At 42.2% G+C, this 16,344-nt stretch overlaps 1 protein-coding gene across 1 annotated transcript in view; it reads left to right on the top strand.

Moving 5' to 3' along the window:
* LOC107118443 (DNA polymerase zeta catalytic subunit-like) overlaps window positions 1-16,344 on the top strand; it is a 129,150-nt gene that overhangs the window by 46,419 nt on the left and 66,387 nt on the right. Inside the window, exons 6-11 of the mRNA XM_015420784.1 lie at window positions 1,462-1,556; window positions 3,213-3,317; window positions 7,758-7,842; window positions 7,923-8,071; window positions 11,159-11,284; window positions 15,319-15,556. Coding sequence (XP_015276270.1) covers window positions 1,462-1,556; window positions 3,213-3,317; window positions 7,758-7,842; window positions 7,923-8,071; window positions 11,159-11,284; window positions 15,319-15,556 — 798 coding nt within the window. The remainder of the gene's footprint in view (window positions 1-1,461; window positions 1,557-3,212; window positions 3,318-7,757; window positions 7,843-7,922; window positions 8,072-11,158; window positions 11,285-15,318; window positions 15,557-16,344) is intronic.

A 16,344-nucleotide genomic window follows, 5' to 3' on the forward strand; every position in this document is an offset into this window, starting at 1 on the left:
CTCATCCGGTCCTTCGTTTGTTAATACTGATCAACTTCCGGTTGCAAAACTCCAGTCTAGGCAACACTTTACTTAGACACACTTCCTGTCGGACTCCAATCTTTGTGGCACCGGCTTCTCAGCTCATGCGATAACTCGCAACAGTTTCGATTTTCAACAGCAACCTTATCTTTCTCTCACCACAGGAATGTTCAACGCAGTTAGATTTTTGCTTTTTTAGCCATTAATATCAAGTCTTTTTTCTCCAAAAAAGGATTACCGGGTTTAAAATGCTCTTTTACGCTCAACCGCTTAGTCCAAATCTCATCAAATTTCAACACCGGTAAGCAAACAGTCTTTGTTATCTTTCACGTCTAAATAGAGTGTCGCACTGCTTCTTTACAAAAAGTTACTCTACCTCTTCTTCAAGAAATCGGGTGACGACGGATTTATGCTGGTAATCCAGCTCGATCGGCTCCTGTAGCGCTGCTTCGCATAAGTCCGCATTGTAGAAGGAGTTCAAAGCGTGACACAAGCCCCCTTCGAGGCTTAATCATGCCGATCTCTACTTCTACTTGGGCACCGCTGCTTGCTGGTCATCCCCCCTCACTGGGGGCTGCTGCGTTGGGCTATAGCTAGCCCAAGCTGTCGAAAGGAGCCGTCGTCCACCCCGAGCAATTTCGAGATGCGTTAATTCGCCATCTTGACCCGACCGGAAGCCACCCTCTCACCCACAGATCTTGATGACTGTATTCAGATATCACAGACTAGTATTTGATGAGATTATGCCTGATTTATAATGACTCTTAGATTCTTCTCCATTTTTCACTTACATACAGAGCCAAGACTGATGATTTCCTAAATCTGGAAGTCTTTAACTGTAGTTTGTTGTAACATCCAAATTGCAAAAAAAAATTGCTTATAAACCAGGATTCCAAGCCAGGCTTTAATGCTGGTGTAGAACCTTGATTTCTAAGTAAGAAACAAGCTGTGTGTTGTTGTTGTTTTAATCCAATGTAAAAGAAATTGTGGTTAGTTTTAAAAGAATTCAAGCTCTGGTGCACAAGGGATGGAGGGAGAATAAACTATCCTCATTCTTATTACAGTTCATTCATGGTATCTGAATGTAGCTTTTACGTCCTATCTTTTTGTGCTGCTGCATATGGTTAGAGGCCTCTGCCAGTGTTATTGGTGTGGAAATAGTGATGATGTGTACATTGCAGAATTTGAGTGTATAACTGATACACCAGCCAGTAGTCTACATCTTTCATATGAATGGCAAGACTTTTATCATTCTTACTGGCCTCAAAATGCTTTGAACGTGAAATTATTGGACTGTTGATTTAAAATGTTCTGATTTTAAAACCCATGATTATCAGTAATAAATTACATATTACATGCAGGTTTTTTGTAATGATTTTAAGGAAAGAGAAATTTCATAAGAAATACTATACTAATCCTCCAATTCTAATTTAATGGCAGCTCTTTAGTACTAGAGGACATTGAACCACAAAGTACCTGCGAGTTGGAGGTGGATGCGGTGGCTGCAGATATTTTAAATAGATTGGATATTGAAGGTAAATAATATTTTTGTTTTAATCCTTCAGGATGATGACAGGTTCATATTTCATTGTTTATACAGCACAATTAATGTAAATGATGACTTAGGCAGTGGGAAAAACGGAGGGTGGTGAATGTGGCCAAATACAGTTGATGTTCTTAAGGCTTAGTTGCAGTTAGGATTGAAAGGATAAGCCAAATGCCAAGTTTGGGTGTTAAATAGGGATATGAAGGAAAGGAGAGAACCTTATCATATATGTGTTTAGTCAAGGAATTCCGTACTTTAGGCAATGAGAACAGGTTAAGTTTAAGTAGTGGGAAAAATTGTCAAGCTGAGGGTAGTAAAATTGGAGGAATTAAAACTGGGGGCAGAGACAGAATGAGGGAGAGTGGCCAGAAAGGAAGAGGGAGAATTGGATGAGGCTGTGGAAATTCTTAGAGGTGAGAACGCAGAATTCTTGCTGGATATGAATGAATGAAGAGGAATGAAAATTAATGAAGGGATACAATGAGTAGTGCTGTACAGAATGAGCAGTGGGAGAAATTAATTTTTTCAAGGTAGAACTTTAGGTTGAGGTGTGAAAAGGGGAGGCCAGAGAAAAAGTTACAATATTCAAGGCAGGAGATGACCAGAACATGAATGAGAATTTTAGTTAAAATAATAGAGAGTAATGGATAGGTTCTTAAAATGAATAGCAAGAGTCAAACACCTAATTGAGGGTGACAAAAAAGGGAAAAGGGGCCAAGGGTATGGTTGGAGGGCATATGATGCAGCAGCCTCGATAAAGCTAAACAGTTATGTATCAAGTTAGTGTCCAAATGTGAGACTTCTTGAGAGCCTGTGTATGCCACCTTGAGTTCCACAGTGGAGTAAAGGGGAGATATAAAAACATGTTAAGTATTGAGAGTGGTACCAACAGATTGGGATCAAAGACAGAGAGACTTGAAGGAAAGATGAGTAGTTCAGTCTTAGATATGTTGTTTGAGATGGTAATGAGACAAATACAAGGCTGTATCAGAAGATGGTTGAAGATGCAGGAATAGACAAACAGTATAAAATGTTTGAGTTGAGAAGTTCAGCTGTGTGTTATGTATATTTTAAGTGTCACTGAAAGCCATGGAATTGATGAGGTCACAAAAAGAGTGAGTGTAGTGTTAAAATAGCAGGTGATCATGAATACTGAGACGTTCACAGTGAAGGTGGGGAAAACAGAGGAGGAACTTCCCAAGTGGAACATTTCTCCAGTGCCTATTCAAGTAAATCCTCAGTCTGAGTTATAATAAGCTATATAAATATTATAATAAAAGTTACATAAACAAGAAATAAACAGAATTGCAAATACAATTAAAGAAAGATCTAATATTACAGAACTAAGAATGGAGAATGTTGGTAATGCCACTCATATGTTCTTGTTACTTAATAAATTATGGAAAATTACATTCCTGGGGGCATGGTATTTGTATAAAACTTACTTCATGTGCTAGAGGAGTTAACTTTTATAATTTTTTTGCCTTCAAAGAATGAATGCTTATAATTATTTACTCTCTGTTACTTGCAAAGAAGGAGGTAATTCTTGTGAAAAGCAAAGAACATATTGGCAAAAAATAGTATTCATTTTTAATAAGCCCAATATTTCTGTTAATGCTTTTTGTTTTGCTTTTTGCTTTTCCAGCCCAGATTGGTCGAAACCCAGGTTTGCAAGCAATATGGGAAGACGAGAAACAACGTCGTAGAGAGAACAAAGAGTCCTCTCAGATTAGTCCTCCTAATTCACAAGGCAAGCAGGAACAAGGTTTTTTCTTTGTCGATACAGTCACTGGATAATTTAAGCATTGTTCTTTATAATGCATTTAATGCTTGTCAGGTTTTTATTGTAAATTGCCTTGGGAGCCACTGTGGCCGAAAGGTGGTCCATACATGTCATTCTCCAGTAGTTCTGTGGTTAGGACACTCTTCAAGATGTGGAAGTGTTATGGGGGGGCCTAGAATAGGCAGGTCTCCCTTCTGAGAACATGTCTAGGGGAGAAACACTCAAGGCTTTTTTGGTGAACAAATTATACAGTCTTTATTAAGGATGATCATCCTGTTGCATGCAAGAGCAGATCAAGCAAGCACACTGAACAAGATACTCTGAGTCCTTCCTTTATAGTGTAAAGAAGGCAAAGGGTCATGGTCTAGAATTTTGAAGACAGTTCATCAATTCTGTTCTGAAACATAATTTTTTCTCCCTAACCTCTGTTCAGAATACATTCTACATTCCAAAAGAAAAACAAACCATGAAACTCTTCCCTGGGAGATCGCATGGCTCCAGCTCTTGACTGAGATAGTTGCTAAGGGAACATAGGTCAAAATTAACAGATCCACTGGGGGGGGGGGCATCAGGCAGGAATACAACATTTCTAACATTTGGCAAACCAACATAGGCTTATAATTATAAGACATGTAAAATTCCTTAGTAGAAAGACTCCTTCACTTCAGATTGTCTTCCAAAGTAACAAAAAAGAGAAAAGCTTCCCTTCAGACTGATTCACTGGCAAGCAAATGAAAGATCACAATTTGGCTCTGTTCCTAATAGAATATTTAGAGCAGCAGTTGGTTTTCTCTCCCTTCCCCCTTTCATTCAAGTGATTTGGGGTCTTCTCCATCAAGCTGAAGGAAGAAAAAGTGTTCCAGTATCTGTTTCCCTGTCAGCAACAGACATACTTGAGTAAGCTGCAGAGACCTGTAGGAACCCTGACTCACCTTCCTGCCCTGGCCAGGAGGAAGTATTACAGTGACTTCAGCTTGGGATTTAAGCTTTCAAATTTTCCCTTAGTGTTTCCTTGTCTTTTCCCCACTCCTGATCAAGGAAGAGAATTCTATGGTGGTATTCTGAGTGGAAATTAATTAGTCACCAGTAATCTCAATGGCCTTTCCTCTGTTAAAAAAAGTGGAAGAAAAAAAGGCAGGCAAGTCTCTCTTACCTTTGCTTTCCTTGTTGATCTTTGTGACTTTCTGTGTAGTCCCACATTGGTACTGTGCTTGCCCAGGCCTGCTGTGGGAAAACTTGTAGAGCTCTTTAAAAGGCACAAAACACACACACACACCGTCTTTTCCTGCATTTCTGATAGATGCAAGGAGAGAAGGGAGGGCTCTTTCTTAGTTCTTTCTTTGCTGCCAGAGAGAGCACATTCTTCAGTGTTCTCTTTTTTATTGTTTCTGTGTGGCAGTTCAGTTGTCCTATCTTTTGGAGCTGGAAGAGCACTTTTATTTCAGACATTACTGCTTGTAAAAGTCTTGTAAATGACTTCTCTAATGCAGAAGGCATTATTTAAAGAATGTACTGGGTGTGGAGCCAAAGTCCCACAATTAGATGAACACTGCTTATACTTACTGTGCTCCGACAAGGGATGTGATGTCTCAAAATGCCCAGCTTGCTGGAAATTTATACCTAAGGGTTGCCAAGATAGAGCTTCAAGGCTCAAGGCAGCATTTTGGAAGAAGGCACTTTCAGCCCTGGTTCCCTCAAAGGCCTCAACACTGAGTCACTCTGCATTATCTCAGAGACAGGCTAGATCAGCCTCATTTCTGATAGTTTCAAAGCTGGTGCTTTTGAATCTAGCTTCACCACCTTTGGTTCCATCCAGACCTGCTGTCCAATGTAGCAGCTCAGCACCTCCACTAAAGATGGCTCAGCGATCTTTAATATACTGAGCTAACACCTGTGGAACCAACCAGTGCTAAATGCAATCTTGACTGTCACAACCACTCCTTGAGCTTCAGCAAACAGCCAAGACCCAAGTCCAGGTTGATTCCAAGGACACAGTCTCCATGTTTAAATTCAGCCTTGGCAGCTAGATCATCTGATTCCGTGCCTGAAGGGGAGCTCCCACAGACTAATGTGATAGAGATATCTGAGGCTTTCATGGATCTGACCCCTTTGGTTCAAGTGCAGGGTGCCCATTCCACATGGTGCAGCCCTCCAGCCAGCAACAATTGAAGTTTTGCTTGGGGTGATAGGATTGGTAGTGGAGTGCCCTTCGGGTACCACTTGCTATAGCTGGCCTTATCCTCCATACAGCCCTTGGATAGAAGGAGGCTTTCTCCCAGCTCTGTTTGGATGGGTGGCCCTGTCCCATTGTGATATGGACCTATACGAAGGCCAGAAATAACCTGACTTTGGAGTGAGTAGTTCCTGCCACCTCCTTTCTCTAGAGTTCCTTCTGCTCCTCTGGATTCATCGATGTCGGAGAAGGACACTGGACTCACTTCGGATCTGGTCACAAGCGAGCTAGACTTGTTTTTAAAAGAAGAAAACAAAAAAAGAAGGGGAACCAGCGTGCATGAAATGGTACAAAGCACAAAAAACCGTTGGCTAAAGATAAACAAAAATGTATAAAAATAATATTTAAAAAACTCAAACACTTGCAGCTCGTGACCCACAGGTTGGAAAACGCTGATCTAGGGGATGCATTCCAACTTAGTTGGGAGGGCACACTGTTCTCCAGTGGTTCTTCGTGGGACAGTCCTCTACGAGTGGGATAAACTCCTCCCTCCATCGCAGGGTCGGCTCTGAGCTTTGATCCAGGTGGGGAGAGGCTTATCCTCTGGAGGCTTCCCCAGTTATAGCTGGCCCTACTTTCAGCAGGACATGCCTGAGCAGTGCTGCACAGCGCAGCCAGACAAGGAAGAAATGAAATGAAAACAAGAAGAAAGAAGAGGCGCGGAAAAAAGGCCAGTTAGCAGCTACCGGCTGCGGAGACCTGGGACTGAGCCACTAACGACTCCTGCTGGCCTTACCTGCCCCTTGGCGGAGGGCCTACTCCCGAGGAGGTGGTGGGAGTGCGAAGTAGTCGGACGAGTGCGGGAGGGACGGGGGCTGAGTACCGGCTGAGTACTACTCGGACTATAAATGGAGAAGATTCTGTTCTTTTCTGGGTGATGACGCCCCTCGAGCCACCTCGGCTGGCCTCGAAAGAGTTTTCTGTTTCCTTCTCTCCTTAGCTGACTCGGGACTTTCCCACTCTTCGTTAAGAGTTTACTTAGCCGCTCTGTCGGCTTTTCATGTTCCAGTTGACGGATGTACTCTGTTTGCACATCCAATTTCCAAACATTTTTTAAAAGGTTTGCTTCACCTTTACCCTTCTCTCAAAACTCTAGTCGTTCCATGGGACCTTCTTCTAGTTCTACGCCAGCTCACGAGGAAGCCCTTCGAACCACTCGCAACAAGCGAACTCAAACTCCTAGCGTGGAAAACGGCCTTTTGAATTGCCATTACCTTGGCCAGGCGAGTGGGAGAAATATTGGCTTTCCGACACGATACACCTTACCTGTCCTTTTTGCCAGACGGAGTCTGCCTAGTCCCGGACATCTCCTTCCTGCCGAAGGTGGTGTCAGAGTTCCACCTGCAGGCGGAGGTCTTCCTCCCTGACTTCTTTCCAAATCCAACATCAGCGGAAGACAAACTACTCCACACCTTGGACGTGAAGCGGGCTCTCCTATCTCACCAGAACGCGCCCAACTAGACAAGAATCACAACTATTCGTCTCGTATGCTTCACCACGCTTGGGCGCTCGCATCACGGCCCAGCGCCTGTCAAAGTGGATTGTAGGGCTAATCCATCTATGTTACCTACTCGCCAAACAGCCATTACCTGGCCCTATCAGGGCTCATTCTACCAGGGCTGTCACGACTTCCACTGCCTCAGAGAACAGGGCAAAAGAACAAAGTCTCCAGAGATTGCAGTTCCCAGCCAGGTTCATAGAGGAATAGACGGTCCCTTGGATAACTGGTTTAGGGTTTTGAAGCTACCAACAAGGCATAACTCCTCACACTTTCTTTTTGTATTAGTTTTATCTTCACAGTTTCTCTCCAAATGAGTTATTGACCTGGATAATGCATCTTGTAATTGTTTTGTGGGACTATGGAATATATTACTAAATATATAGACGTGTTCTAAAAGAAATACTGCACCCTTTGGAATTGGCTGTGGACTGCTTGAAACTCACAGACTCTGTATTCCATGCTTGAACTTGCATTATTAAAGAAATTCCATAAAGAGGAAGAATACTTGTTAATTTTATTTATTTAGAAATTTTCTGTTCTGCTGCACCAGAGAACCTACTCAACTGCTAATAGACTGTCCAGTGAAGTTTCATTTCCTTATTTATGGATTCTCAGCAGTCTTTCTGTATTGCTTCATTAAAGATTCCATATAACATTATTTTCTTATCTGAAGATCGTGGATTTGTGACTGCTACAGAGAGTGAACAAATCTTTCAGAAGAGACTTAAAGAAATCCTCAAGCAAAGTGATCTCTCAGTGTAAGCATTTTTCTAAATATTTATCATCTTTATTTGTGAATTTTAGCGTCACACTGACAGTTTTCCATTCCATTAATTAGGACGTTATCTGGATCGGTAAACTATGGCAGTGGATCACCAGAATTCTCTGCCGAGTTGACACTACATTCTGAGGTAGAATCTCCAACAGTTGTTCCATGTTCGCCTGCCAGTATGGTAGAAGTGCATAGTGATAAAGAACTAAACAAAGGTTAGTATTGTTAGTACTGTTTAATTTTTAGCCCAGATTGGTCCTAGCTGCAATTATTTTTGTGAAGAAGCTGAGGAAAATACTGTTTTTATGTCTGTTTTCCAGCTAGGGAAATTGAAATGAGGAAGCGAAACATAGACATACAAGAAATAATCTCTTACTTTTGTCAACTTCTGCCTGTTTTTCTGAGCCAGTTGGGAAAGTAAAAGAACAAAATCAAAGTGCAGAAGGTAGTCATCTTCTTCTGGCCTCCAGTCGTTCCCCTCTCCCTCTGTCTACATTAGGGTAAGGAAAGCTGCACAGGGAGCACAAAGAAAAACATCTTTCTCATTGGCTCTTCTGTATCCCTCTTTAAATTTCTGTTCGATGTGCAGGTAGATATGTACTGTGGCACTCTACCCTGCCCATGCCATTTCCCAGTGACCCTGCCCTCTTCAGCTGCTGTTACTCTGATAAGGAAAACCTATGGGTATCTGTCTCATCTAGCTTGGACTTCAGTGTCTGTCAGTTTCTCCCTGCCTCGCCTCTTCTTTTTCTGACGCTTTTCCAGCTGAGAAAACCAAAAGGATATTTCTCATGTGTCTTTGCCTACCTCCACATACTTGTTTAATTTCTCAAATAAAAATGGTTGGGAAAGGCAAGGGAGAGACAAAGGCCTAGTCTACACAAGGAGCAGAAAGAGAAGTTAGTCAAGATATGGCAGAGTAATCTGTACTATTTGTGTTTGGGGGATGGAGGCAGCATCCAATAAATGTCTGTTGTCTGAAGTGGCAGAGTTCATTCTGCCACCTCATTCTCCTATGTATACAGATCCAGCTTAAAAATAAGTAAGTGAGAGAGAGAACCTTCCTCATACTTTTCTATCCCCTTCTTCTCTTGTCTTTCTGAGCTAGAAATGGGTCAAAGTGAAGCAAGTGTAAGCAACAACATGCTTTCTCAAACTGTCCTCTCTTATTAAGAAAAGCCATGGAAAGACAGTCGGCAACTGATAGTGGTTGATGGCAACATTCAGGGTGATGGGTTGATTCTGAGAACTTGTAGTTGCCAAACCCTACTGTGAGGAGTTATACAAAACATAAATTATTATGAAAAGTATGTCCATTATCATTCTGTGTACAGCCTTAGGAATATGAAGTCAGTCTTACTTCCACTAAATGTTTTTGAAAATCCTGTTTAAATAATTTTAATATGCTAAAGTGAATAAGCATATGTTCCCTCTAAGCTGTGGAGTCTTGTGAGCGAAAATTCAACTTTGTGAGCTACTGGTATTAAAGTCGTGAGCGAGCATTTCGCCTACTGCATGAATTAGTTTGCTCTGGAGCAGTGTTCCCTTTAAGCTGAGTTAGTGTGCGCTAGCTCACAGTTTTTTAGCATCCAGCTCACACATTTCAGTCTCGGCTTAGGAAGGAGGGCTCCAGAGCAAACTAATTTATGCAGTAGCCAAATCGCTCGCTCACAACTTTAATGCCAGTAGCTCACAAAGTAGAATTTTTGCTCACAAGACTCCACAGCTTAGAGGGAACATTGCTCTGGAGCCATCCTTTCTGAGCTTAGAAAAAAATGTGGGAGCCGGAGGGTAAAAGACTGTGAGCTAGCTCACACTAACTCAGCTTAGAGGGAACACTGAGCATAACCTGTGTTTTTAAAAATTATGATCTCCATGTTAGACCTGTTGGCAGTGTTCAACATTGTTGACTATCAGCTACTAATCCACCACCTTGTCGATGCTGGGGTGGCTTGCAGTGGCTTTCCTCCTTCCATCAGGGTTGGGGACAAAGGGTGGCATTAGGGGAGGAGCTGTCTCGAAGGGACCTGCTGATTTGCTGATTTGGTATTTTCCCCAATGTTATTTAACATCTATATGCATCCTCTTGCCCAGATTGCCCAGAGGCACAGGCAGGGATGTCACCAGTACGCTGATGACACCCAGCTCTATCTGTTGTTGGGCGGCCAGTCTGACTCAAGACCAGAAGATCTGGACCTGGCATTACAAGCTCTGGCTGGTTGGCTTAGACTGAGCTGACTGAAATTGAATCTGACGAAGACAGAGGTTCTGTGTCTGAGTCAGGGCGGTCCGGGGTTAGGGATGCCACTCCCAACCTTCGATGGGGCTCCATTGGTACCAGTGTCAGAGGTTATGAGCTTGGGAGTGCTCTTGGATGCCTCCTTAACGATGGAGGCCCAGGTAGCAGCCACTGCTAAGTCAGCCTTCTACCATCTTTGGCTGATTAGGCAGCTGGTTCCCTTCCTCAAATGCAATGACTTGGCAACAGTGATCCATGCGATGGTCACCTCAAGATTAGACTACTGTAATGTTCTCTACATGGAACTGCTCTTGTCCCAAATCTGGAAGCTGCAGCTGGTGCAGAATGCAGCAGCCAGGCTTTTGTTGGGTCTCCCCTTCTGGGAGCATGTTCAGCCTGCACTGAAAGCACTGTACTAGCTACCTATAGCATACAGAATTCACTTCAAGGTGCTCGTTCTTCCCTATAAAGCCCTTTATGGTCAGGGGCCTGCATACTTGAGGGACTGCCTTTCCCCATATGTTCCCCAGAGAGCACTTCATTCAGAGTCTCAAAATCTTTTGGCTCTCCCGGGTCCAAAAGATGCCAGGCTGACTATGACGAGGGCCAGGGCTTTCTCTATGGTGGCTCTGCACTGGTGGAATGAGCTCCTGGAAGATATTAGGGCCCTGTGGGACCTTTTACAGTTCTGCAGGGCCTGCAAGATAGAGCTCTTCCACTAGGCATTCGATTGAGGAGCCACACCTAAATGTTGTATAGTTTTAAGACTGTACGCCCTGGAACCATCAGCTGCAGCCTGTTCCTCGCCGGTATAAATTGAAATTTAGTATGGGACCAAGGTAATAGTCCCAAAATTATTGCTGACCGTATTCCCACTATAATTGATCTGATACTGTGTTCAGCCATCGTATTTGTAATATTGCGCACTAGCACTTTTAAATGTTTTATGAACGTTCTGTTTTTATGTTTTAATCTATTATGTATGCTATCCTGAGCCTGCTTCAGCGGGGAGGGTGGGGTATAAATCAAATAAGTATGTGCATAGTGTTTTATCTAATTCTAGAGGAAACTAGTGAGAAGTATAAAGAAGAAGATGCTCTTATTAATGAAGAAGCTATTCTGAATGTCATGGAAAATAGTCAGCATTTCCAACCTTCATCTCAGAGATTAACTAAAACTCCAGTTTTCAGTAAGTATAGTACAAAGCCATTACAGCCCTTCCTTTAGTAAGAAAAGTTACTGTTCACAATGCTGGCTGTTCTGTCATGAATGTCCTATATATTCTGCCTACACTTAAAAGTATGGCCATCTTCATATATCAAAACAAACCTCTTGTTTGTCCATCATAAGCATGAATATAGCTTATTATCTTCATGCATTCCGTCCCACAGTTCCTTGCACACACAGCATGATTGAAATTTTCTGGTTTGGGAAGCCTTTTTCCTCTCCACAAACCTGGATTTTAAACCACAGTTTAATGGCAGTTAAGAATAACTCTTCGTGTGGAGGAGACAAAACCCTAGTTTGTATTCATTCAGATGCCATGGCAATTTGGAGATGAAAGGCTTCCCAAATGAAGTTTTCCTTCACACTTCGGGCCAAACTACACATTTGTGTTTTAAAGAGTTGGGTATGGTTCCCCGCAGCCACATAGCAGCTAAGGATAATAGCTTTTAGAAAATAATGAAGAACCGAGATAGGCTCAAAATACTACTGCAGGGAAGCAAGAGCTCTTGCCTTCTCCGTCCAGCCATTTTCCCATGCTGAAACAGCATGCTGGGGAGGGGTGTTATGTCCCTATTTTTGCTGCTCCACAGTATTCTGTGGACATGAAGCAGCAAAAATAGGGTAATAACTAGAAACACCCCCCCCACCCCAGCACTGTTTTGGCATGGGAAAACAGCTTGGGGAAGAAACAGGAGCCCTTCCACCCCCTGTGGCAGCATTCTGAGCCCATTTGGGCTCTCCTTTATTTTAAAAAATCCATTCTTTGCCACTGTTTTGTGGCTTTTGGTAAACCTGAGTTGTGTCTAGGGAACCCTGACTGAGTGCTTTAAAAATATGAACATACAGTTTGCCCCTCAGTTTACAGGGGAGGGAAGGAGGGAGCATGCAAGTATGGTAAATGAAGTGTATGTGTTAATGCATGTTATGGACTAGTAAAAGGTTGTTGTGTGGTCTGAATGAAGTCGTCCTCTGCTACTCAAAAAAATCAGCTTTCCATAAAATATTAGTAATACTGTTTATAAATAACACTGTGTTCTCACTCACAGGGTGTCTGTTATGGGGAGGGGAAGGGAAATGAGTTTGTAAGCCGCTCTGAGATGCCAGGTGAAGGGCGGGGTATAAATCCAATCTCATCCTCCTCTTCCTCTTCTCCTTCTCTGACAAGAGGGTTATTTAGATCTTAGTATTCTTGGAGACTTTCTTGATCATGAGGGGACATTACTGTGAGAAATGGGAGACTCTTCCTGTCTACTTAAAGGAGGCAGGACTTGTACAGGTTTCTGGCATCTCCTCTCGGGGAGTTACCTTTCTGTCCTTTTCTCCTGTTTCCACTGGCAATAGGGCTGCTGCTTTTGGAAGCGCAGATTTAACCAAAGGGGTGTGTGTGTGTGTGTGTGTGTGTGTGTGTGTGTGTGTGTCCCACGCCACTTTATTAGTTAATTTGGGTGCTAAGCAGAGAAGGCGTTTTTCTTAGTTCTTGGTTCAATTAATGAACAACAATAATAGTGCCACTCAAATTATAAAGGAGAAGCAATTCTAAGCCTGTCAGCAGGATACTCAATCTCAGTCTGTGGGGCAATGATCTGCCTCGATGCTTCAGGGCAACACAGTGCCTGGGAGCAATTCTTTTATCTCGTTGAAGCAACTTCTCTTGCCTTTTTCAGCTGGGGTGATCAGCAGCCCTAAAATATACTTTGTCCTGTGGCACAACTGTTATGTGTTGCTTCTACATTTGTTCAAGAGTATAAGTCAGAGACATCCTAATGCAGAAGGAGATCTTGGCCCTCAGAAGGCTCAGCTGAAGGTTCTAATTGTAAGCCCATGGACAGGTCAAGAGACAGCTGCAAGCCATGTGATTGAAATGGTCTTGTTGTGCGCATAGTTCCAGCCCAGAGTCAACCCCTTCTGGGCTTCTAGCGAGATCATATTATTATCCTGTGGTGGTAAACAATACAGGGTTACACAACCCTACACCTCTTGAAGAGGTTTTTTTCCTTAAGTGGTATTGTTGGATCCCCAAGCATCGAGAATAAATCCACGTTTTCAAGAAAAGCAAAATTTATTTCAAAGCGTTGAAGACATACTCAAACACGTTCTTTGTTAGAACTGGGGATACACAGGTAGGGCGAGCATAATAAAGGAAATTCAAACAGATACATATCCAATGAATAACATTCCCGCTGGCGGGCTACTGAAACGGTTGCGCGCCCAGTCCATGGGAACCAGGCAGAACATCAGACAAAACACAGGTGCAGTTCTCATGAGATAGCAATAGGCAAGCATTACAGCATCTTCTCCCCCACACATCCACCAGTAGTTATCTTATGCATTCCAGCACAGAAGCAGGATAGTAGAAACAAGCCGGGTGCAACAGGGTAAGGATATGTACACAGAGGTCACAGAAAACAGAATGGCAGCTTGCTGACAGGTATCTCCCATAGGAACTCCTCAGGTAGACTTGTAAATGTGAGCTATCTTGGGTCAGAATATCCTTTTTCTGATTTAAACCTAGAAGAGGGAGCAGCAGACGTTACTATTTAACTGCCTACTCACAGATTATTCCAAAATAATTTAAAATACTGGAACAGAAGTTAAGTTAAATGCAAATAAATCCAAGGGGGATGAGTGAAGCTTTCCAGGGTTGTCCCTTCAGGTCTCAGTATTCCCTTTCCTGAAATATTTGTTCAGAAGTTAAGAGAATGGAATACCCAGGTTCTACAAAGATATTACTAACAGAAGAAAAATGGGAAAAGTTGGTTTCTACCTTAAGGAATCTCAAAGTAGCTTACAATCTCCTTCCCTTCCTCTCCCCACAGCAGGCACCTTGTGAGGTAGGTGGGGCTGAGAGTTCTGAGAGAACTGTGACTGGCCCAAGGTCACCCAGTTGGCTTCATGTGGAGGAGTGGGGGATCAAACCTGGTTTTCCGGATTAGATTCCTCCGCTCTTAACCATTACACCACATTGGCTCTCCTAATACAGGCAGAATGTTATGAAAGTTGTTAAAGTACTTACCTAGATATGCCTGTAGGTGGGCTAGTTTCAAAAAAAGGATAAAAATTATCATTGTATTTATTCTGGGGAAGATTAAAATGAACAAAGCCCACAAAGCCATTCCTTTGGCTGTATGAGCATCTTCAGCTAACTCTGTTTTTCAATAAAGAGCATCAGTCATCTGATCTAGAGACCTCTTAGCTGAAATTCTATCAGAATTAAAACATGTTGTCAGGAGTGAGAAAGTTGGCTGAGCTGCCTTTTATGGCAGGTTTTTAAACTGCAAACCTGAGAGCAGGGTCTCATGGTAGAGGTTGTACACAATTCTTTGAACTAGATGGGAGGACTTACCTATCGAATGTTGTCCACTTCTGTGACAAGAAAAAAACCTTCAATGAAGTCCAGTTTTTTTCTGGTGGAATCTCAAAAGTATTAATGCAATCCATAATTTTATATGCAATGTTTCTAATGTTTTAAAAAAGTGATTAGCTTCTGTTTCCATGGTCAGAGAAGTCAACCGCCTCTTGCCAAAAAAGAGCTTGCGTAAAATTTTTCTAATATTGGCTCAGTTTAGACATTGGCCAAATCCACAATTTAAACTAAGATCTGCAGTTAATTTTAACTATGGATTTGTATGATATAAGAGTGCAGCTATCTTGGCATAACCCTGATTTTTCCCCCGGTGATGTCATGACCAGGCCATGGGGAGAAGGGGATGAAACCAGCACTTGTCAGAGTAAACCAGGGCTTTAGTGACGATCTATTAACTGAGTTCACAAACTAAACATGTTTAAGATAAACAGTGGTTTCATGTGATGTCTTATCTGAGCTGAGTTCATCTTGCAAATTTAAAGCATTTAGACCAGTTGCGGAAAAGGACAGAGGTATAGTAATATGTCTCAGATCACAGAAGTAGTAAATGAACATTAAAGTGAAAAAACAAATCCAGATTTTCCTTAAACTCACAAGACACATGCCTGAACGTATTCTTGTGTTTACTGCAGTGGATGGTAGTGCTGATCAAGCCATGGTGCATCTCTTGGCTGGTTTGGAGGATGAAGGCTATGAAATTGGAGAGCAAAGAACTTTATTCCAACATTTTTCTCCTGGAAGCTGTAGGAATCTACACAACAGCGATGATGAAGAAAATGAGCCACAAATTGAAAAGGAAGAAATGGAACTAAGTTTGCTAATGTCCCAACGATGGGACAGCAACATTAATGATGTTAGTGAAAAAAGAAGGTACATCCTTTATATGTTCAATTATGTTGGAAAATACTACTTTCTGATCACTGAACTACCTATATTTCTAAGAGAAATCTATCTGGAGGGTCAGATTCAAGCATGCTGTGAGGATAGGAATCTAGGATTAGAAATATGATCAGTGACATGAATCTAGATCAGAGGTGTTGAACTCATTTGTTACGAGGGCCGGATCTGACATAAATGTCACTTTGTCGGGCTGGGCCATGTGTGCCATAAAAAGGTACCAGAGATATAAACTTTATAAAGATGATTTCATATGCCAAATGGCAATAGAAAGCGTAATTGGATTAGGTGTGATATGCAGAGGGGTGGAGATATCAGCATTGGTGTGATATACAGAGGTGTGGAGATACCAGCATTGGTAATGAGATAGGAAACCTAGGTCTAATTTGGTACAGGATGATTCAGTCCAGAGGATGCAAAGAATAAATGTAAATAAGTCTGAAGAAGTGAGCAATGACTCACAAAAGCACATACCCAACCACAATTTTGTTAATCTTTAAAGGTGCTACTGTACTCTTACTCTTTCTACCACTATTAGGAACCACAACATTAAAAAACCAGTGGGAGGACATTTTAACTTTCCAGGGCATTCAGTTGCTGACCTAGGAGTAGTAATTCTCTTACAAAGGAATTTCAAAGGTAGATTTGAAAGAGAGACTGCTAAATTGCAACTGATCATGAAGCTCAAGACAATAGCATCTATGTATAGGTGATCAGATTTAGTACTAACTTAGTTTGTTATGACTGTTGATGTATGTTGT

Source organism: Gekko japonicus, unplaced genomic scaffold (assembly GCF_001447785.1).
Source record: "Gekko japonicus isolate JY-2015 unplaced genomic scaffold, Gekko_japonicus_V1.1 scaffold1809, whole genome shotgun sequence".
Classification (NCBI taxonomy): Eukaryota; Metazoa; Chordata; class Lepidosauria; order Squamata; family Gekkonidae; genus Gekko; species Gekko japonicus.